Source organism: Balaenoptera borealis (genome assembly GCF_965194805.1).
Source record: "Balaenoptera borealis genome assembly, chromosome: 1".
Lineage (NCBI taxonomy): Eukaryota > Metazoa > Chordata > Mammalia > Artiodactyla > Balaenopteridae > Balaenoptera > Balaenoptera borealis.
The window spans coordinates 33,484,854-33,508,137 of NC_138860.1; the positions used below are offsets into that span (position 1 = coordinate 33,484,854).

Below are 23,284 nucleotides of genomic sequence, written 5' to 3' on the forward strand. Positions count from 1 at the left end.
GGAGGGCATAGGAGAAAAGGGGTCAAGGGAGGAATAGGGCCTGGGCAAGGCACTGGAACCTTTTGACATTAACAAACTGCTCAGGTTGAAATGAATGAGAGTTTGCCAGTGACCCGTGTTATTGTATTTTTCTTTAACAGCTTGACTGCTCTGAGAGGCAAAACTGTGGCTGGGGTCCTGTGCTTGGGGAGGCTGGATTCTGGTGACACAAGCGCTTCCCTGTGTTCTCCCTCTCACAGCCCAGCTCTGGAGCTTAGTAGAGATCAGATGCAGGCGCTGGAGGTGTTAAGCCTGTAGGGACCACCTCCTGCCCCCAGCTTCTGTCCAGGCTCTCTCCTTCCCTAGTCTCGCCCTGCCTTCATTGCCTGAGGCTATCACCAGGTCTCCCTTCTCCTTCCTTAAGAGCCCAGGGACCCTGCCGCCAGGCAAGGAGCTCTCTCTGTTTGCCTGAGAAGGCTCAGAACTGAGGCTCCTGAGACAACTAGAGAAAGCCTTTGGGGAAAAAGAAAATTCCTGCCTGACCTCTCTGCTTTCTTGCTCAGTGGAGCAGCACCCCCTGTGCCCCGCCCCCCTCCGGGTGTGGGGCTGGGGCTCCTAAGTCAGTGACTGAGCAGGAACCTGAGCTGATCATACTTTGAAGTAGAGATGGAGCTGGGAAACAGGAAATTTGAGCCATGGGGAAGGCTACTACCTAGGGGTCCAGAAATAGGATGGTCATCCTGCTCTTGGTGGCAAGCACACCACTGGTCTGGCTCAGGTCTAGAGGACAATATATGGGAGACTTCCAGGTCCATCTGGAACTAGTCTTTTCCTGGGTCAGTTCTGCACCAGGGACTGCAACAGTCCAATTGCAACTCCAAATCTGGAGGCCTGTTTAGGACAGAGGCAGCAGAATCAAACCCCCTAAGGCTCCTCTGAAGTTTCAACAGTACTTCGCCCGCCATCCTCTGTGGGTGGAGTTAGATGCCAGGGTGTGTTTCCTACCCACAACCTGCTCCAGTACAAGGACCCTCCTCCCAGAGAGTACAGGCATGAGGGCACTCCAGGCACACACAAAGCCTGAAATATGGGGCAACCTAGATATCTCTTGCCCTTGTTTCCAAGCTTCGTCATTCATTCATTCAACAAATCCATAACCATATCATTCAGCCAACATCCTTATAATCGTGGATATGCTTCCGGTTTACTCTCTTCCAGGTGAGAGTGAGTGCCTCCTTTCCAGTACCTTCCTAATGTCCTGATTTGTTGCCACTATGGACAAAGAGGCAGGGCTGCTGGGCTCCACGCTGCCCCCCAAAAGTACAAAAGTCTATGAAAAGCTCTGAGAGGAGAAGTCAGCTCCAGTGTAGATTCATTGTCTTGGAGTTGACGGGACGTAAGTTTTGCTCTAACTTACTTCCAGGTGCAAAAATCCCTTCCACACTAGTGTTCTATTTCTGAGCACCTGCTGTGTGCCTGGCCTTGGTCTGAGAAGTGGTTGTACACCCTGTGTTTGACATCCTTCAGTGGCAGGGAGCACACTGGCCCGCACTGGAGCAGTTCTAATTTTCCAGTCCTTTCTCGGGCTGAGCCCAGTCTGCACCCCTCGCCCCTTCCTCTGTGGCTTTCTCTCTGGAGAGTGAGTGGCTCACCAGCCCCGTCCCCACTCCTCTCCTTGCAAAAGAGTGCATCCCCCAGCTGGCTTACCTTCAGCTTGGAACCATCTCCAGCCCCAGTGCCCTGATGCAGGCTGAGATCCAGGGTGACTGTGTGCCCTCGAAGGGAATGGTGGGACCGGGGGCTTCCAGAACGGGAGCTGCTGCAGCCTGTTCCCCAGTGAAACAGGCTTCAGTTTCCAGGCTGGACTTCTGTTCTCCGGCATGTGTGGGCATCAAGGATCTTAGTGGAGAGGGGATGGCATGCCTGCAGGGCCTCAGGGTGTCTGCTCTCCAGTCAGGCAGACAACCCTGAGGGGAGGGCAGGAGGTCAGGAATACCTCAGGTCTGCTCTCACCAGCCATCAGCCACCAGCCGGCTCCCCCATCCCTCTCTGCTTCCTCCTGTTCTGCCTGTTTTCCACTGCAATCCTCCACTTTCCTCGTGGTCAGCATTCTTCCTTTGCCAGCTCTCTCCTTTCTCTCTCTCAGCCTTCTCCTGCCCTCTTCTCTAAGAGCAAAATGCCCACCGAGCCTCTGCAAGCCTCAGTTTTCTCATCTACCAAATGGGAATAATAATGATAGTGTTTGCATTAACCGAGTGATTATAAATAACAGGGGCCTAGCATGTGCATGACCCATAGTTTTCACTCAATAAAATATTAGTTCCTTTTCCTTTTTCTCCTATATCACTTCCTTTCCTCTTTCACAATTTCTCTCAGCGTCTCTGTTCTGTCTCTCCCAGTTGTCTCCTCCCCTCCTCTGTTCTGTCTCCAACCTCCATTTACTCCCTCTTATTTCCACCCCCACCCCCCAATTCCTGCCACAGGCTGGTGGCCGGGCCCAGGCTGTGCTGACAACAACAGCAGGGCTGGAAGGGCTGTCTCGGCTTCTCATTAGAGGCCCAAGAATGTGTGGAGTCATGAGGGACAATGGGAGCCAGCAGCAGGAAGAATGGGGCCTCTGTCAGGGCAGAAGTTTCCCAAATCCTCAGCTCAGCTGAATGGGAGTACCTGGGGGCCAGGGAGGGGTGGAAACTCCCAGAGGTGGAGAGGTGGCCACAGGTGGTAGGCATGGGGGACCTGGCAGGGCTCTCTGGGGTCACTAGCATGGGAATTCTTAGCATCTGTTGGCTTTTCCAGGGAGCGCTCAGACCTCAAAGGTGACTGTCTCTTTCCCTGGAGTGGCCTGTCCTGGGGAACAGGACCAGGGAAGCCAGAGAGAGGTCATACCAGTGACCCTGTGGGGTGGCCTATATGCACTGCTCCTTGAGCTGCCTGAGCCCCACCCAGTCCTCACCCTCAGCAGAGCTGCAGAAGGCTCAGAGGCAGCCACAGAGGAGACAGGAACTGGGGGGTTGGGGGGGGGGGGTTGGTCCTAGCTTGAGAGGGTGAATCCTTGGGGTTCTCACCAAGTGGTGGCCTTTCACTAGAAAGCAGATTCTCAAGACTGGAGGAAGCAGAAAAGGAGGCGAGGCCTAGTGACCTCTTTCCCTTACTCCACATTCCACGGAGGTCTTGGACAGGCTAATACCTGAGACTTGATAGCTGTTCTTGCCCCTCACCCCCCAGTCCTTCTGGCCCCAGAAACAATGAGGAGAGAGGCTGCCCCGCTCTGGAGCTTCCTTGGGCTTGTCAGGTGGGCTGGGGCCGGCAGGCAGGCTGAGCCTTTCCTGTGCTCAGGGCCGGGAAGCCAGGATTGGATCCCAGCTGCGGCCAGGAATCCGAGGGAAGGACCAGACCGGTCTGAGGATCTTCGAAATAGAAGGCGGGCCGAGCGCGGGAGCAGAGAATGTGGAGGGACACAGAGCGGGGGGCGGGGGGAGCGTGGAGAGGAGCTAGGCCTGCAGAGATGGGGAAGGGCAGCCAGGAAGAAGAGGGGGCCTCCAGGGAGCTGCCTCAGGTCTCCTGCCAAAAATTAAACCATAAAAACGCTGGAGGGGAGCAGCAGGGGAAGGAAGGAGAGAAAAGAGATGGGGAGGGAGGGAGGAGACAAAACAGCCCCTCCACACCAATAGCCCAGCAGGGGGACGTGAGTAATACACGGCGGGTTCAGAGGGAGTGAGATCAAAAGCGAGTCGATACAAGAGGTTTGTGCTTCACCAACCAGACAGCCAGAGGCTCAATGAGACCTTTGTTACCCAGGCCCAAGTCAGGGTTGAAGGAATACCTGACCTCCCCTGCCTGCCCGGCCTGCCCTCTCCCACCGGCTACCGGCTGGGGGAGGGGCGGCCAGGTCTTCACTAGTGAGTCAAGTTGAGTTGGGCACAGCTCAGACCAGGCCAGTGGTGGGCGGGAAGAGGGAGGAGGCCTGCCCTCTCGGGGCTGGGCCTGGAGCTTCTGGGGGTAAGTGGAGGAGTGAGTGGCTGCGTGGAAGTCAGGAAGTAGCTCTGCGGGAACGTGAGGGAGACCGCGAGGGAGAGGGGCCCTCGCTGGGCCCACCAGGTGAGCAGCCCCTTGGACCCCCGCCCAGAGCCCAGTGTCCCTTGGGAGGGGACTGTGGTCATTCTGCTTGGAGCCCACGGTTTTTTACAAGTCCTGGGTCTGGGGTTTGGGGACCCATGGGAGAGGAAGGGAAGGAAAACCAAAGGCTTCTGGGGTTGGGGGCCAATGACCCAAAGTTCAGGTGGGAAGTTGGCCCTAAGTTTGGGCAAGACTGGGGTGTGCTGTGTGGTGTTGCTGGGGAGTGTGCATGGCCCAGTTGAAGGAGGTTGCTCCAGCCAGCGTCCTGCAGAGATCCAGGGCCTCTGAGCGTGGGGGGAGGGCTCAGGTGGGGATTGCAGCTGCTCCGTGGCAGAGCTGGGGCCTGATCTGGTCCTAAGGCCTCTTACCGTTCTGTTGGGGGTCCCTGAGAGAGGTCAAGGCCAGGCTCAGGGATCTGAATCCCTTGGGGCTTCCCTAAACTCCTTTTCTCCGAGGCTGATGCATGCCCACAACTGACGCATCACGGGAGAGGGAGTGAAGAGACAGTACTTGTGCTTACAGCACATCTTTTCCAGGATCCTGAGACCTTGGTTCACCTCGACTCAGCTCCTCACCCTAGTCCTAGAGGTGCCTGTACCAACCACCATATCTTGCCGATGAGGGAGGCGGAGCGCCCAGAGCCCCCCACCACCGCATCGCCCAGGGATGGCGCCAAAGCTGGCTGCCCTCAGCTGGTGGGGATTTCAAGGTCAGGCCCTTTTCCTGCCTCCACTTAGGTCTGAAGACAGAGATCCTTCCGACCACTCCCGCCCTTGTGTCACGCAAGAATGGGTGCGGTTGGTAGCCACCTGGACTAGTCTAGGAAGTGCAGGCCAGCCCCCAGCCTTGGGGGTGCTCAGGAAACTCGTTCACCCCTCTAAGCCCAGGCCTTCCTCGGCCCTCTTTGCTTCCTGTGGCTGGACTAGAAAGGGTTAAGCTTTGTAAGGAGAGAGCCTAATATGGGGCTGGTCTTGGGCACCGGCAGCAGTAGCTTTGAAAAGATCCGGCCTTATTCTCTAGAGGAGGAGGTAGTTACGGACCCTGGGCGGGGGGATGGAGGCTAATTAAGGAAATTTGAGGAGGTCCTTTATGGCCAGGAAGCCACCCCTCCTCATACCCCGGAGTGAGGCCCATTGTGCGGGGCTTTTGTAGGGCAAGAACTGGAAACTCATTACTGCGATGGCTTTAATGCTTCAGGGGCCCAGGCAGGTGGTGGGGGATGGTAAGAGAATGTGACCTGGGGGGGCCGGGTACTTCCAGGGAGGCAGTGTGGGTGTGTGGGTGGGGTTGGTGGAAAGGTGAGTGAGGGCTCCCCAGGTACCCCCAGCTCCCTGCGTCCTTTTGAGATTCCTGCCGCTGGACCCCCTCAGCTCTGCTGTGGCCTATGGCTTTTCATTCCTATGTGATTACTGTTCCAAACTCATGTAGGGCTAAAAGCCATGGGCTACAGTGAGGGGCGCGCTCCTACTCCTGCAGCACCTGCATCTCCCCCCAGGACCAGGCTAGGAGGCAGCCACAAAGGGGGCACCAAAGGGGGTTCCGCTTGGGGGCTGTGCATGCAGGGGATCTGGTAACCTGGGATCGAGGCTAGGCTGTGTGACCTTGACCAAGTCACTTCCCCTCTCTGGACTTGGTCTCTCACTCTGAGATGAAGAGGCTGGATGCGTGATTCCAGAAGGAAATTCCCTTAGGATGGAGGGAAACATTCAGGGGGTGCTGGGATTTCTGAGTTGGTTCCTTTCCCCTTGCCAAGTTACTGAGGCGTGTCTTGTATCAGAGCTTTGGTGGCTGGAGTCAGGGGCATTGGAACACACAGCACAGCACTCAGGCCTTTGCTCAGTGCCTCCAGTACAGCCTCTGCTTCTCGGCCTTGCTCACGTCTCTGTGGTCAGCTCGGAATCCTCAACTTTTTTCTGTGTGAGAGAGACCTCGGGACTTCTCAGTGGCTGAAATGAGAGAGCTCAGGCAACAGAGTGAAACTAGGAAGGCAGCTGCTCCCCATGGGCTGCAAGTTGGAGCCCAGGGTCCCCAGCCTCTGGTCTGCTGTCCAGTCCAGGCATTTGCCTCCCTCCTTCTGGGTCTGTGAATGGTACCTGCTCTCCCTATTCCTTCCTGCTTGCCACTCATCTGGCCGAGCTCCCCATGCCTATTTCTGCTCTCACATTTAAATCTGCCTGACTCCATCCCAGCCATCCTGGAAGACTCTAGCAGATGCAAATAAGGCAGTCTGGCTAGAGCAGCAGAGGAGCAACCCTCGCCTCCCCTTTCCTTCCAGCCCCTGGTCTGCCTAAGACCACTGAAGAATCAGAGGGTACTATATTTGGTATTGAGAATCAGAAGGCAAGTTACTTAGAATGTCTCAGAGCTCTTAATTTCCCCTGCCAACATTTACCAGGCATGATTCTATCTATCTCACCTGTACTAACTCATCTAATCCTGGAAACAGCCCTATGAAAAGGATACTATCATTATCCCATTTTACTTATGGGAAATCTGAGGCACAAGGGAGCTAAGAAACTGGCCCAAGTTCATATGGTTAGAAAGAGGCGGGGCTGGAATTCGAATCTGTGCTCTTGCCACATCATGCTGGGTGTTGGGAGAGCCAACAGGCAGATGCATGGGAAAGCGCTGTTCTCACACCAGGGCCTCTTCTCACCAGGTCTCTATTGGATGTACGTCCACAAATGGCCCTGTGGTCCAACTCTAATCACCCTTTGTCCATCACAGGTTTTCCTTTTCCAGCAGGACCAGAGGGGGGAAAATGAAAACAATAGGAGAAGCAAAGAGAAAGCCTGAACCAGCTGGGTTTTTGCTGGGGCTCATCCAAGCCACTTCCCCTCTTGCCCCAGCTTAGATGGTGCAAGAACAGGGAGGAGAATTTGCCAGGGTTTCCCACTTTCCCTCTGGGTTCTCTTGGCCAGAGATCAGAGGTGGCTGGTACCTTCCCCCACCTCCCTCCTTGTCCCGCTGCCCACCCCTGCTCAGAATGAGCCTATCCTATTCCTACGAGGACATCCAGGCACCTGATTTGCTCCCCCTAGCTCCCCATGTCCTAATTGACAAGTCAGGTTGAAGCAGTGCCCCCTTCCTGCTACAGCTGAGTCCCTCCCAGGAATCCTGTTGCACAATTTGCCAGGAAGGCCCCGGCACTGGGCTGGGCCTGGGAAGAAGGGGACAGATGACCCCTTCAAGGGTTATTATGCCTCTGTGAAGCTCCAGCAAGGCAAGGCTCTCAGTAGGGGTTGCTGGGTAAATGTTTGTTGAATAAATTGTGAACTGGGAGAACAGGTGGGTGGGGTAAAAGCAGTCAGCTGCCGCAAGCAGGGGCACAAGACCAAGCCCACAGCTCACCTGAGACAGTCCCACCTTGCTGCGCCTGGGCCTGGGGTGCTTCTGGGGTTAAAAAGTTGCAGCTCCTTTCTCTTCTTTGACTCTTGGCCACTGCCACTGGGGCAGGCCTGGAGGAGATGTGCAGTTATATATTTCATATAATTGTTGAACTGAATTGAATAGGCAAGCTGGCCTCATGCCCCCTCCCGGAGGATTCACAGATCAGAGGGCTGCGTATATCCTGTCACCTGCCTGCAGACAGCTGAAACCTAAAATATTCTGAGCCATCTAAGTCTTTTTCACAGTCTTCAGAGATACCCAGCATAAGGCCTCCCTTGGGAGAGTGGGCCCGTGTTTAACACTGCTGTGATTCAAGTGAATCTCTCTGGTTGTATTCGTCCCATGGAAATGGAGTTGGACTGCTAAAACTCTGCTTTCTAAATGCAAAGACTATGGAAAAAAATCTCTCTCCCATCTTTAGAAGGGGATGGCATTAACGTTTGACTTCTGGGGCCCTTATAGCACTGATGGTCTGGACCACCACGTCACCATGTCAAGCTGATGACCCCAGTCATGCTTGTGATGACCCTTGTGATGGGCCAGCCTCAGACAAGCAGGCCTGGAAGACCCTGGAAGCCAGGGTAAAGACATTTCAAGACTTTTAGTGTTTTGACCCCTTGAGCTCCCAAGGCCCCCAAGTCCCGCAGAACCACTGGTAAATACGAGGCTGCCCTTGTAGTTTTGAAAGGTTGGGGGAGTTTCCCTCTTTCTCCATAAGTGGGCAAGCAAGAAAAGGGGGGAGGATTGGCTTAGGCAAGCCATCAAAGGCAGAGGGGACCTTGGCTCCAGATTCCCGGCACTTAGTAAGCCAGAGGCTGGAACTCAGTCTCAAGCAGGCCAAGAAGGAGTTAATCTCCAAGGAGAACTGGGCTTCTCCCAGACTGGAGGCCTGTGCCCAGTTTTGCTGCTGCCAACCCTGGGAAGAAGGCCTGGGATCTGTAGTTTGTGCCACCACCCACCCCTGGCCTGCCTGTTTATCAACACAGTGTTGGAGACTACAGTTCCCAGAAACCTACCGAGGCCAGGCTGTGGGGAAAGGGGTGGGGTGTGAGGCTCCGAGGAGACCCGAGGGAGAGGGAGAGGGGAGGAGGTGGGGAGAGAAAACCCAATTCACTCCCTTTTTAATTCTTTCTCCTGGTGTGTCTGCTCCACCGCCCGAGCTAATCCCCCAAATCCGGTCTCCTAAACCGCAGCTGCTTCCCTTCGCAGTGATGAATGGCTCGGGGAGGGAAGGTGAATTCATATTTTAATTACTGAGGCGCGGTGCTGAGGGGAGCTGGGGAGGGGGCGGGGGCTCAGCATTGTCCTAGAGGCTGAGGGCACCCCTCCTCTCTGGGTCACTTCTCTTTTGCCCTTTACCTGAGGTGGCGGTGGGGCAGAGTGAAGATGGGAAGGCCTTGCTGGAAGCTACTCTGCTTTGGGAGGTGAGGGGATTGGGGTGGGGGGCAGGGGAAGGAATATGTCCCTTTTTTGTCTGTCAGAGAGTTCCAGACTTGTCCCAACACTTGTAAATATCTCCCTATCCTTCCAACCCCTACTGCCGCCCACTTTGATGAAGGACGTTGCCAAAATCTGAGACACCTAGGAGTTTGTGGTCTGCAAGCCTGGAGCCCCGGCTTCTTCCTTACCTTAGTTTCTAGCCAGCCCTGACTCCCTTCTTCCTCTTGGTTCTTCCACCATTCAAGCAGTCTCTGACCCACTGCCCCATTTTTGCTGAAGGGGCTAGAATCGGAGGACGCTGGAGGGTGTCTGCAGGGTCCTCTAAGAGAGGAGAAGTGGGGGTGAGAGGCTTGGGGAGGGGGCAGCAGGGAGGCTGGGGAAACTCCTGGTGGCTGGGGGTGATGCTCCGTGGCTTGGCAGCGCTCCTGCTTGGCCCCCACAGAGCTGACCGGCAGAGGATCTTCAATGCCCCCGTACCCCACACCATCTCAGGCCTGAGCTGGGGCCAGGCCAGAGAGGAGGATGCGAAAGAAACCTGGGCCAACAGCTTGCAGTCAGATGCAGCCAACCGTGGGATAGCAGCCGTCTGTCCAGTGTTCACCTCCCTTTCCTTCCTATTCTGGGTTTTGGGGGGCTGTTTTTCAAATCCTTAGCCCCTCCTGGGCATGGAAATTAAGGTTAGAGGGGAAAGCTGCAGAGTGGGAGGGGAAGTTTCCATAGCGAGCATGGACCATGGATGAGCTGGGGGGCGAGTGAGGAGTGCCCCCAGTCAGTCCACTGGCTTCACTGAGACTCCCAGACTGTTCATTTCAAACATTCATACCCCTTTCCCCTCAAGTAGAAACAGTTAGAGGAGGTTCTTCAGGATCTGACTTCTCCAGGGAGCCCCCAGCTAGTGTGAAGAGAGTAAGGCAGGGGGCACAGAGCAGAGAGAGGAGCAGAGACCACGGCCCAGACAAAGGAGGTCCCCAGGTTCCTGCTGGTAGGGCGGAGGGATTCTGAGGGAGAAGGAAGGGGGCTCACAGCAGGCCTGAAAGTGGGATGGGGCTCTCTGCCCCAGGTCTGTCCAGTGCAGGGGCTGGCCCAGGGACCTGTGTGTCACCAGGGCTTGGAGTCGTGCACCTTGCAGTGAAGACCCTGTCACTCCCGTCGCTCCCTGGTAGAGAGTGGGAGGATAGCCAGGCCCTTCAGATCAAAGACCTGAGCTCCCCTGGGTATACTCTCTGCCCTTAGAAACAAGGACCCAGCACTGCCAGTGAGGCAGTTGGCTTTCAGATACACCTCTCAGATACACCTCAGGAGCCAGGTTGCAGCCCCTAGCCCAGCTTTGAGCGGCTTCACTTGACCCTCCTTTCCTCTGATGTGTAGGTCCTGGTTCCTTCCCCCAGCCCTCACTGTCATCACAGTGAGCAGAAAAGACTTGGCACGTTCTCATCTTTCCCAAAGCATCCCTGGGAGGCACAGTCACTGGCCTGGCAAGGGGGGAGGGGAATGTAGGGGGTGTTTTTGTGTACATTTTGCCGTTTTTAAGAAAGCAGGCATTGGATGGGAAGTAGGGTGGGGACGGAAGAGGATCTCTGAACCCTGGGACCAGAGACTGTGAGGGTGGTGATGGGGGAGTGATGGTCACAGCTACCTGCTGGACTTGCTTTATTTGTGAATTCCTTCCCCAGATCAAACGTGTTGTGCCTACTGATTCCTCCCCAAATACTTTTCCTGTACTTGTGGGAATGCTTTGTCGATAGTACCCTTGATATACCCCACCTCCTGCAGCAAAGAAAGTGTATGCATTAACAATTACTGATCACAAGGAAACCCACGGCCCTCCCTCCCTTCTTCCTAATCAGGCTGGGATTCCTACTGCCCTTTCAGCCCCTTAGCTTTGGGGTCTAAGTGTTAAACCTTGATTAATCTCCTGGAACACTGAAATGAGGAAATGAAGGCCCAGAGAGGTGCAGTCACTTGCCTAGGGTGACACAGCATGCCAGCGTCAGAGCCAAGAATAGAACCCAGGCCATCTAAGCCCCCATTAAGATCCCGGTCTTTCTCTAGGTTTGTCACGGGAGGGATCCAGAGATAGCTGCAGTGGATAGATCTAGAAATATAGTAGTTGTGTCTTGGCTCTGTCTATATATATCCTGGAGATTGCTCTCTGCTCTCTATATATACTCTAGGAGAGTGGGTGTGTGGATGGTGCTAGAAAGCGGGTATTTAAATAACCAGTCTACCTACCCATGCTGACTCAAGCTGGGCTTCCTGCCCACCCAGCTGGCCATCGGAAATGCATTGCACCTATTAATTACAGTCATTAGCTGGATTACCAGGACACTGAGAGGGGGAGGGAGGGGAGAATCCTGACAGGACCCACTCCACTGTGGGCACTGTGCTTGGTGAGGGCCTACCAGCTGGGCCCTCTGCTCTGCCTGGAGAAACATGAAGGAAGTTTGTCCAAAGGAGCCAGGTTGGCCAGGCCTGTGGAACTATCCAGAGAGCCACCAGCCGGGCCCTGCCAAGTTCCTCAAAGACAATGGAAACGCTTTGCAGGTGTGCCTAGCATCTGGGGCATTGGACATTCTATGCAATCTCTATTGTAGGAGGGGCTGGGCCAGGGACATGGCTCATGCTTCCTTATTCCAAACCCCTTCCTCTCAGCATCTGGGCTGTCCCTGGTGTTCTTCCCAGAGAGACAAGTGATCAAAACAGGCCCAGGATGCAGGCGTGGCCTCAATGCAGTGTGCTTTCTTTTGTCCCGGCTGCCCTGCTGGAGCTGACTTGAATGTATTTCTGCTCCCTCCAGGGCAGGCCCAGGGGCAGAGGAAGGGCAGAGAAGTGAGCTGGAGGCATCTGCGGATGGCTGAGGCCAAGGAGACCTCAGTGAGTGTTTGGAGAAAGGGATACGTTCACGGACTGAGAGCTGGTCTTCTGAAGCCCCCTCCCATGCCGCAGATACCAGAGGGGCCCCTGCTCCCTGTGATGAGGGTCGTGTCAGCCAGAGGTGGGGGACAACATGCCCAGCTGGGGTAAATCCAGCCTCAGCCCCTACCTCAGACTGACTTTTGTGCCAGGGAAGAAAGCATACCCTTACCCTTATATTCTTACCTCCCAACCCCTTTGCCCAGCATAGGTGCTCAATAAAATAGCCTGTTGGCTAAAAGAACTCTGTGCTGTCTGTTCTCTACTGAGGAGGATGGGGATTTGTATTGCCTGGAGTGGTCAGAGGAAGTGCCTTATGTTCCCTATAGATTTCCCTAAGGATTTCAGACAAATTCGAGCTGTTAGGGAAGGGAGGAATCTGAGACTCAGTTCCAGGTGTCAGGGTAGAGGCTGTGCTGGATGAGGGACTTCCTTCAAGGTCCCCAAAGTCCCACACTTGGATTATCGGACTGTGTGATCTAAAAGATCCAGTGGGAACCCCCCACGTCTAACCTGTGCAAGGTGGCACGAGACAGAGCTTATTTTGAGCTGGCTTGCTTCCTGATCCCAAGCATAGGTGTGTGGTGACGAGGGGAGGCAGAGGGGCGAGAGGGGGACAAAGGTGGCCGCAGCCGGGGCCTTCTCTTCCCTACCCTGGACTCACCCAGGCTCCAATCTGAGGAATGACATCAACTCCACCGAGACCGGGAAACACTAAGGTTTCAAAGAGGCCTTTGTTTGGTGGCACGCCCTGTCCGCCAGCTGTGAGGTCTGGCGGGGCCTGGGCAGCCTCAGGAGGGCTCCAGGATGTTAACCCCAGCTTGCTTCTCTCTCCTGCCTTTCTCCTGCCCCCGCTTCCTCCTCTGCCTTTCCCTGCAGATCATCTCTGGTGAGCAGCCCCCAGCCTGGCCCAGGGCATGCCCCAGTTCACTTTCGCTTGCTTCTGTGGCCTCCACGGTTTCTGCAAGATGAAGAGGAAGAAGGAAGAAGTTCACAGAGAGCGGGAAACGGCGGTGTGAGCGGAACCAGGGCCCCTTCTTCAGCCCCCAGCAGGTCCTAGGCCTGAGGCGCCCGCTCCTGTCTGAGGCTTGGAGCAGGAAGTTTCCATCTGGCCAGGGCTCTTCTCAGGCGACCCGACCACCTGACCCCGTCTAACCTGCGAGCTTCAGCCTCCTGTGTGCCCTGGCCTCCTCCTGCCCCTGGGTTTCCAATCCTGAGACCTCCCTGGAGAGAGGCCCCAGTCACACCAGGGGAAGCCCAGGACCTGCCATGTGCCTTCCAGAGACTGAGAAGCCCCAGGGAGGCCCCAGGAACGGAGCTTCTTCCTGTCCTGAGGTCCCGAGGGTTCTGGGACTCTGCTCAGGGTAACCGCTCCCATGAGGGACACGCTGCCTTGGCCCAGGGGAGCTGTTGCTAAATGGGAAACTGGCTGCTCTGCCAGAGAAACTCCCAGCAGCCTTGACCGTGGCAGAGGCCTCAGGCAGGTAGACGTGTGAGACAGACCCACTCCAAGCCCGGGATGGAGTCTCTCCCGGGATGCCAGAACCTGAGGCGGGAGCCTCCCCAGAGCCCAGAGCCAAGTCCACAGGAATGTGGCCGGGAGATGAGTCCTTTACCGTCTGTCCCCTCCCGGCGTCCCTTTGGGCCAGGTCTGAGGGAGGCCACCTGGCTGTGAGTAGCGTGGCCGTGCAGGGACAGTGAGAGGCCGGGCAGACGCCTGTCCTCGCCTTGCCCCAGCTCACAGCAGGCTCTGTGTCTCCCTCGGCACTGGTCTCTCCCACACTCCAGATAGCAGCCTTCCCTCCAGCCTGGCCTCTCTGCCCACTCATCTCCACTGTGTCTCCTCGGCAGCAGCTCAGATGTGGGCAGCCTCTTTCCCAGGCCCTGACTCCCCTCCTCAGGGACTGCCTTCCGGGGCCAGACCGGGGGATCCCTTTCCGGGACTAAACTGAGCCCTCCCTTTGTTCTCCCATCTCCTTGTCTCACTCACCTGCCCCTTCCTTCTCTTCTCAGAAGCCATAGAGGGGGAAATGCTGGCATGTGGTGCCTTTAGGGGACACTCTGGGAGGAGGGGGCCCTCTAAGACTTTCCTTGACTTGTTCCCTTTCCTTGACTTGTCCTTACCTCCAGCAAACTTCAGGGTCAGAATCTGTCCCCACTCCCAGCCTATTTCCAGGAGGTAGGAAGCAAACAAAAAACCATTTCCTTCCTTCGCTTCCTTCCTTGCCTCCCATTTTGATGAAACTCGGCCTTCTGTCACTGTGCCTGGACCTCTCAGGTGCTCGAGGGTCACACAGCAATGCCAGTGGCAGAGACACTTTAGGCAGATTCTGTAGCTTTAGCAAGTCTGCCCTCTACTTCATCACAGGAACAATTCAGCCCAGGAGCAAAGTCACATCCCCTCTGGTATCCAGGGACAGAATAACCTTTCTGAAACATAACAAGTGACCTGGGTAGAGGAGGTCAGGGCCCCAGGACAGGAGGGGCTGTGTACCCCTCTCCTTGAAATGTGGACCTCTCTGGGTAGTTAGGGAGGACAGGACACCTCCTCCACTGTTTCATCCAGAAGCAAGGGCACATTCTATCCTGGCAGCCTTTGCCTGTCTCCCTCAAGCCCCACACTCAGGGGCATTTCCTGGGCTTTTGGCAGATTTGGTGGTATCCAGGTCCTCTTTGCAAAGCTAGAGCACAGCTTAAGATTTCTCTCTTCCCATCCTCCAACCCCCTTCTTTGCCCTTACTGCCCAGCCCCTGCCTTCTGCAATCTGTTATTTCCTTTTATATCCAAAGAATTATAAACAGAAGTCCTTCCCTCGAGGAAGGAGCAATAAAGGCCAGTGGGGTCACAAGGGACAGAAGAAAAACCCCCTGGTTCTTCAGCCTCTTGGACAGTAGAGGCCTCGGTGAGGCAAAGAGATGGGCAGAAACGCTTTCATGGGTCCCTTGATAGGTGGGAGAGCCCACCTGGAAGCCAGGTACATCTCTAGCAGTTGCCTGCGAGGCTGCAGCCCCAGCGAAGTCACTCCTGTGGTGGAGGATGAAATTGTATCCCTGGAGACAGAGGTGTTGGGTATTCTGTCCTGACCACATGGGCTCACCTGGAGGAAAGGTCAGGAGAGTGGGAAACATATGCGGGAGGGGTGGCGAAAGAGAGCTTTCCCCTGTGCTCTCAGGCTTGGCAGGGATTTCAGCTGCAGGGGTTTGGCAGTGAGCCAGTTCAGAGAGCTGCTTCCCCCAGGGGAACTCCATTGGCTCTGGAGGGATACTGGATATCTTGAGCCCCTGCTATGGGAACGTGGAGAGGTCCCAAGGTCAAGGCCCAGCTGTACCTGCAGACAGCTGCCCTTGGCCTCCAAGCTGTGGCCCCTTTTTCATCCAGGGCTAAGGTTGAGGCCAACACTGCAGCTGAGTAGGAGGCGGCAGCAGCTTCTAGCCAACTCACCCGACAATCTATCGTCCCTCAGTTTTCTTTTCAGGGAAATGGGGACTTGGCTCCTCTCAGCGTCTCAAACGGGAGCCCAGGGGAGAAGTTTAACCCAAAAAGGCAGAAGCAGCCCCCGCATCCACAGATCATGTGCCCCAAACACCTGACTTGTAGCCCAGGCTTTTCTTCCTCCCGTTCCTTTTAGGGGCTGGGAGTGGGGTCTGGCTGCCTTGTTTCCTGCCCTGAGTCTCACTCCTTCCCAGAGGTCAGGTTGGACTGTTTTGTCCTCCCTGTTTCTAATTCCCTCCACTCCAATGTTCTCTCCCAGACCCTGCCTTGAGGTGGGGACCAGGAGCTCCAGGGGTGAGGCAGGTGGCAACATGAGTAGATGATTCTGAGGAGGGGTCGGGCCTCCCGGTCTCGCTGCGTGGCACTGAGTCCTCCTCGCAGACAGGTGAGACGGCTTAGTTGTCCCATCTATAAAAGGGAGAACTCCCCCGGCTTATTTCCCCTCTACTTATATGGGCTGTTATGTAGCGGGATAAAGAGATGTGAAGGGTGCTTGAGGCTCTTATGACTTGAGTGTTGTCTGGGACCCTGGCTGGAGGCATCCCAAGGAGCTTCTTGTCTCAGGTCTTTTTTTATTAGAATGTCATTTCCTTCTCCATTCCCAGAGAAGGGCTTTTTGCATGTAGCATATGGGTCAATGGGAATATATAGGGAGATTGTTATTTTTGGAAAAAAAAAAAAAAAGCAATAATTTAACTAACCGAAATATGCACGAGGTAGCACAGTGGGATGAAAAGAGCATTGAGCCGGGAACCAGCTCTCCTGGGTTCTAGCCCTGCTTCTCACTGATGATGGCATAACCTTAGGCTAGTTATATCCTATTTCTGGGATTCAGTTTCCTCAACTATAAAGAAGAGACTGCACTAATGTCCTCTGAGTCCCCTCCAGAGTCCAGGGCTCTGTGGGTCTGGGAAGTTGAACCTCAGTGGGGCTCAAAGCTATGGAACCAGAGGGGTTGCAGGTTTCCTGTGCCCCAGCTGGTGTGCTTTGTGCATGCAGCAAATGTGCGGGGAGGGTGGATGGGAGTGACATGGTAGATCCAAGAAAGGGTGGGAGGAGTGAGAAGGAAAACCAAGGCACCCAGAGCTTCTCCTGCTAGAATCCTACCCCGCACTCCCTGCTCAGGGAACCAGGATGCCCTGAAGTTCTGTCTCTCCTTCTTGTAGCCAGGACTCCAATTCCAGGCCCTGTTGGGGCCATGCCAAGTGCCACTTTTGTGCACGGTCTCTCTTATACACACACACACACACACACACACACACACACACACCTTGCAGATGGAACTCAAGGACCCGCTCCCTGCCCCAGTTTATGTAACCCTTTTGCACAGCTGCTGGTGAGCCCATCTCCAAGCTGACTGACCCACCCCACCTTATTACCTTGCCTTCTGCAAGGGGAAGTGCCTCAGGCTGCAATCTGCTGTCTACAGACTGAATGTGCATTTAGCCCGGTGGTCTGGGATGTGCCGGCAGTGGGATGGGCTGATGACAGTCTTTGGATAGAGAGCTGCAGCCCCCAGTCTCCTAGAGCTCCGCCATGGCTGACTCCTGACCTTGGCAACTTGCTTCCTCTCTCCCAGCCTCTATAAAAGGTGGCGACAAGACCCATTTCCTCCCTACCTCACAGGAAGGCATACATTGCAAGGGTATATTGGATCAGATGTGCCCCGGTGTGGCTTGAACTTTTGGAAAGAGACACAAGTGTCTTCCACAACCATGAAGATGCGCTTGCACCAGAGAAGAAAATCTCAGGCTGCTGTGTTTGGTGGGCTCCTTGCATGCTGGCCCAGAAAGCGTGGTGTTCACCCTGAAGGTGGCTGCTGTGTCCAGCAGGTGATGGGGCTGACACCACGAGAACCAAGAACCAGAAGCTGTTCCCAAAGAGTGAATGCTCCATCCCTCGGACACAAAAGCAAGAGCAAGAGATAGCTGTCCCCACCGTAACCCTGTTCCCAATACAAACAGCTCCCTAAGGCCAAGTTGTGAACAATGGAGGAACATGGGAGTTAATCCTCTGTCCCTCAGGCCATACTCCCAAGTCAGTGCACACTGTGCTGGGCTGTTGTGGCCAGTCCTATCTGGGATCAGAACCACAGACCATGAAGACTAAACAGTGACCTTGGCTGTTCACCGGGGAGCCCAGGATGTCAGGACCATCCACCAGGAGGGTGAAGTGTGGGGGGTACCCTGGACATCCCTGGATGAACTTGTTATACTGAGGAAGAAATTCTAAAACCCAGGAGCCCCAAGACTTGGCAGCCCAGGCTCTGGCAGAAGCCTCAGACTTTGGAGTTCAAGTGTTTCCTAGTGGGTTACTGGTCTGTCTCCCTCCCCTTGGGCAGCCTTCCCTTCTCCCTCAGCTCATTCCTGTGTTCCATCCGAGAGGCGGGAGGAAGGCTGAAGGGGAAGATGGCAGGACCCAGAGATCCTCAGGACTCTCCCAGCCTTCGTTGCCGTGGCAACACTGCTATTTTTATCCCATTGTTCATGATGCTCAAAGGTCTGACTTTCTCTGTTCCAGAGAGGCCAGGCTGGCTTCTGCCCTCATCCTTCAATGCAGTACCTTCTCCCAGAGGCCTGAGAGGGGAAAAGAGTAATGGAGGAAACAGGAACCCACTGGGTCACCCCTCAACCAGGGGAACTGTCTGACAGCGGTTTGCCTCTGCACTTTTGAGCCTTTGGTTTTCTAGTGGCTTAGGTGCTCACTTTTATGTTTTTAAGGAGATCAAAACTCCCCATCGTCTTCCTGATAGTCTGCTCCAGAGAAAAAAGGAAGAGCTGCTGCTTGCAATGAGTTTTTCCCACAAAGCTATGGCACTGGGGCTGCTGCCCTTCTTGGGAAAACCAGAGCTGGTTCTGAAGAATGTCCTGTTGGTACAAGCCAACCCCTGGCCCCTTGAAGGGGGCTGGAGAGCTAAGTTTGTTTTATTAGTAATCAGATATACTTAACATCACTAGGGAACCTAAACTGGTACCTCCCTTTCCTTTGCCCCTCTACCAAAGAACTGGGGCAACTGGGCTTCCTTCATGCCTTTGTCCAATTTTTATGCCCAAAGCCAGTTAGCATATATTCTCCAGGCCAGAGAGCAGACTCATGGGTTTCTCTCCTTCCCTCCCCCCACCACCCAACAGCCGTTTCTCTCCAGAGGCTTGAGGTCTTAAACTTTGATGACGCTCTTGAAGGCAGGGTTTAATGAAAGGATTTCTTAGCCTCTCTCCCTGGCCCAGCCTCTGGTCCTCTCCCTATGCACCACCCACCTCAGTGGCAAGGTACCCCTGAGATCCAATGGTGCTAACCTTCCCCACCTATATGCTTTGATGGTCAGTGAGATTTGAGCCCAATAGCTGGGGTGGTTGGGTTCGGATGGAGCATTTCATGCATGTCCTTAAGACCGTGACCCTGGAGACAGGTCCAGGTCTTAACCCAATAAAGTACAATCATATTGTGTCGGGCTCCTGCACTGAGGTGAACTGCCTCCTGGATGGCTAATTTTTCTAGGGGGGCTGGGACCCATTCACCAAGCCTCTAATTGGTTTCATTTTGGCTCAAGATGCATGGTTTCCGAAATCTATGCACCTGGAGTAAGCGCTTTTCTGGTTGCCTCTAAAAAGCATGCCGGCAAATGCTGCTCTGTTAATTGCTATAATAAACAGACTTTATTATATCCCTTTGCAGTAAATGAATTATGTTGTCAGAGTAGATGGGGCATCTACCCTCGTGTTGATTTCGCACTGTGATACACGGCAGCAGCAGAAGCTAAACATTTATTTCCACCGACTCTGTTGCAGAGAAGGGAGACTGGGAGGAAGAAGAGCATGAACAGAAAGTGAGGTGATGGGGCCTAGGAGGTGGCTTCAGGAGATACACTGAGCCCCTGGGGCTGTGAGCCTCACTTGTGCTATCTAGAAATTGGGGGAAGGCCGGCCTCCTGCCTCCTAGCATCTCAGAGAAATAGTGGGATAAAGCTGGCTGGAGGAGATGAGGTGGAGAACAGGGAAGGTGGTTTAGGACTACAATATGATCACACAGATATAAAGGTGCTTTTATTTTTTACAGGAGAATAAAGACCTTTAGTTGTACTTCTCAAGACTAGTGATGTAACAAATGGGAATTTTCAGACTTAACAAGGAGAGACAGATGCTGTAAGATGGCATAATATTAGGAACAAGAATGATTATATCATATAGTATGTGAATTATATATCAATAAAACTATCTTTTAAAAGGATTATTATATCATAACTCCACTTTGACTGGAGGGCCAGCAATTCCAAATTATCACTGAAGCAAGAGGCTCTGAGGGGGCCAGAGAGCTAGAGCCATCAGGTTTAACCCCAAAGCCAGCATCCTGTAAGGCATGGAGTAGCTGGGGCAGGATGAGGCTGAAGTGTCACATGCTGCTCCATAGTTTAGAGGGTGGATTGACTGCTCTTGGGAGGGGCTGTCCCTTCTCCCGGTGCAGCCACCACAGTGCTAGTACATAAGCACTCAGTAGTGGTCGCTGATGGTCTGGGACAAATAAGTGCCCCACACCTTTCAGTCTCCAGGAGTCAGCTGGGGTGCCTGCCCCTGGCCCTTCTGCTGTCAGTATCCCAGTCCTTACCCCTTGTGTGGGGAAATGCGTGCTCTGCACTCCTGTCAATTCAATCCGTCCCATCAATATTGAGTCCTGACTGTGCAAAGCCCTCTGGGAAGAGCTGTAGGAGAAACACAGGGAAATCAGACATTGCCCTACTCCTTGAGGAACTCACGATTTAATAAAAAGCAACATGCAACATGAAGGATGCGACATGCAAGATGTAGAGTACAAGCAAAGTGTTTGGAGAGTGGGGAGGGATCAGGGAAGGTTTCACAGTGGAGGTGGAATTTGAGCTGAGACTTGAAGGATGGAGCAGAAGGCATGTTCAAAGCACAGATCTCAGGACCCCTCTCTCCACTTTGCTAACGTCTATGACATTTGCCCATAGCTGTATGCACATGCAAAGCCAGCAGTCACCTTGCAAACAGGTGCTATACGTAGCCTCTCCTGTCACAGGCGGGCCCTATTGCTCCCAAATTCCTTTCCTCTCCAGGAGTCTGACATTTCAGTAGTGCTTCCTTTCTTTTACTTCAGCCTTTGATTCCCTGGGGCTTGTCATCCAGGAGGATGGTGAACACTGGGCAGTTATCAGGCATTTGCCCCACAGCATCAAAGAATACATTGGATTCCCTCCCAGAGCAGGTTTCATTAGGATGGGAGAAAAGCATGAGCGTATCAGTGGGCATCTGGCCCCAGGGCGGCATGGGTTGGTGGGGGGAGAGGGCACCTGGTGGGGAAAAGGGGGCAAAGAAAGGGGTAGCTGGGAGCTCTGACAATGAACTTCCCCTACTTCACAGCTCTGCCTGGCCAGGCTATGCAGTCTATGCCTACTTAAGCTCCTTCACTCTCTAGACCTCCTCCCTCCTATTCTCTTCCTCCTCATTTCTTTCTCCAAGTACCTTTTCTCCTACCCTCCTTCCAAAGGATGTCCCATCATGTCCCAGCACACTGCCTGGGTCCAGACTGGGGAGAGAGGCATGGGCTGGCTGTCCTAAAGATGCTGTGTTTTTGTCCTGGATCTGCCCCAGCTAAGATGCTTGTTAGTGGCCAGAAAGACGTGTGACTTCATCTGTCTAAACTCTGGTTTCCCTCCTTATAGAATAGGTGGATCTCTGCCTCCACCTTCCTTCCTCTCAACTGGCTATGGTGGGGAAGAGCACAAGACGTGGGTTCTGATCTCAATTCTCTTCGCTAGCTATGGCAGCCTAGAGAACTCAATCTCCCCAAACCTCTGTTTTCCATATGTAAAATACAGATAATAATGCTCGCCCCATTTTTTCTGAGGATCAAATAAGACAGCATGTGCTAGGGCTTCCCTGGTGGCGCAGTGGTTGAGAATCTGCCTGCCAATGCAGGGGACACGGGTTCGAGCCCTGGTCTGGGAAGATCCCACATGCCGCGGAGCAACTAGGCCCGAGAGCCACAACTACTGAGCCTGCGCGTCTGGAGCTTGTGCTCCACAACAAGAGAGGCCGCGATAGTGAGAGGCCCGCGCACCGTGATGAAGAGTGGCCCCCACTTGCCGCAACTAGAGAAAGCCCTCGCACAGAAACGAAGACTCAACACAGCCAAAAATAAATAAATAAAAATAAATAAATAAATAAAAATAAAGGAATTCCTTAAAAAAAAAAAAAAAAGACAGCATGTGCTAAAATGCTTACTTAGTGCCTGGCACAAAGCAGGAGTTCAATGAGTCAACTGAGGGGGTTAGTTAAAAGAATTAAAAGTGGCAGGAGATTCTGCATATCTCACATATCGTACTGACTCTAGCACAGTAGTGTGGTGTGGTGAAAGTCAGCTGGGGTTCCTCTAACTTCTTATTCTCCCTGTCCCCCCAGGGCTGAGCGGTCTAGGACGAGTCACTTCCCTGGCCACATTTTGGGGAGCACCCTGCAGGCGGCGCTCTCCCATCATTTCCGCGTCAGCAGAGTTGGGGCTGCGGTAGGGAGCGAGGGGTGAGGGGAAGTGTGAAGGAAAAACAGCCCCACGCATCGCTCACATATTTACATCTGAACTGTCAAAATAGTTATTTTAAGTCGAGTTCCGTCTGCTGCGGGTTTAAAATCAAGCAGGGCGGGGGCGGGGGCGCCCTGCTGGGGAGGGGGGCGACGGGCGCGGCGGGCCTAGCGCGCGCGCAGAGCGGCTCGGGGTGCTGCGGCTCCCTGGCGATGCTTGCACATGAGGCGGTGCGTGCGTGGGTGCAGCCTCTTCCTTTCGCCACTTTGCACCGAGCTTTGGTAGGCGCGGAAACCCAAATCTGCCATTCCTGCTTCTCCGGAGCTGATGGGAAGGCTCCCCCAGTCTCAAGGGAAACCGCGCATCCTATCGTAGCCAAGATGGAGCTCTGTCCCGTTCTTACGGTTCAGTGGGAAGGAGATTCCACGGCTTTGGTTGTCCACCACCCCCCCCCACCCCAGTCCCTGATAACCTCAGCCTGGAAGTTCCTCTCCCTAGCCTACCATCAGCTCTCCTAGCTACACCTTGGGCCCATTCCAACTCTAAAGCAAGACCTCATGAGCTCCGGATCTAGGTCTCATTTTGAGGACCAGTTCCCCCACCCATACACAGCCATCCATACCAGAGCCCTTCCCAGGAAGGAAGGGGCTGGGGCATTCATCAGGAGCTGGTCAGCGTTTGGGTGGGCCTGAAGCTAAGGCCCCCTGGGTCTGCAAGCAGTGGAGAGAATGACTTAGCCTTAAATGTCAGGGATGGCAAGAGTTCATTTTTCTCTGCAAAGTGAAGGGCCTGCGGGTTTGACGCTTGTGACGCTTCTTTCTGGCTCTCGCTCGCTCTCTCAGGGGCAGTGGGATTTGAGACAGACGCTGGCTGGCTCTGCTGCCATCAGTATGTGTCCCAGCCCTGTCCAATGTCTGCTCTGTAATGAGTACTGTTTCGGAATGTCACCTCTGTTAATGGGGAAGCGGCACCTGCACACAGCCGGAGCCACCTCTCTGTCTTCATTAGGCAATCCGCAGCCTGGCGGCCGGCTGCCCTCGCTGGGTGACAGATGACGGGACGAGGAGTGAGAGCAGTGGCCTCCTGTCCAGGATTCGTTCCCAGACAATGACCCCGAATGCCCGTCCCTGCCGGCCCCCTCCCCCAAGAGGCAGCTGGGAAAAATGCCCTTCTAGGGCAAGGTGCGGCAAGGATAGATAATAGCTAAAAATAAGGCAAAAAAGAGTGGAGGAGTCATTTCCAGAAACAGACACCTGCCCTAGCCCCTGTGGTCTCCTGTCCATATTACATTTTAGGGTCTTCCCCTCCCCCACCCAGCTGTCTTCACAGGCCACTTTTTATGTCCCGTCTAGTAAATCCATACACCATGCAAAGTCACAGGGTGAGGGTGTAACACTGTTCTAATTCCAGACTTCCCTCT

General features: G+C 54.3%; 1 protein-coding gene across 2 annotated transcripts; it reads left to right on the plus strand.

The window, feature by feature from the left end:
* Window positions 1-3,648: 3,648 nt before the first annotated feature.
* BLACAT1 (BLACAT1 overlapping LEMD1 locus) lies at window positions 3,649-21,973 on the plus strand. 2 transcript variants are annotated; one of them, XM_082378609.1, is made up of 2 exons: window positions 3,649-4,077; window positions 12,718-21,973. In XM_082378609.1, exon 2 carries the CDS (start codon window positions 12,756-12,758, stop codon window positions 12,855-12,857), a length of 102 nt encoding a protein of 33 aa, XP_082234735.1. In that variant the 5' UTR covers window positions 3,649-4,077; window positions 12,718-12,755; the 3' UTR covers window positions 12,858-21,973. The 2 variants fall into 2 exon arrangements, with proteins under 2 accessions (XP_082234735.1, XP_082234734.1); XM_082378608.1 differs by lacking the exon at window positions 3,649-4,077 and adding an exon at window positions 5,465-8,718 and having other exon boundaries at window positions 11,723-21,973.
* The last annotated feature ends 1,311 nt before the right edge of the window (window positions 21,974-23,284 follow it).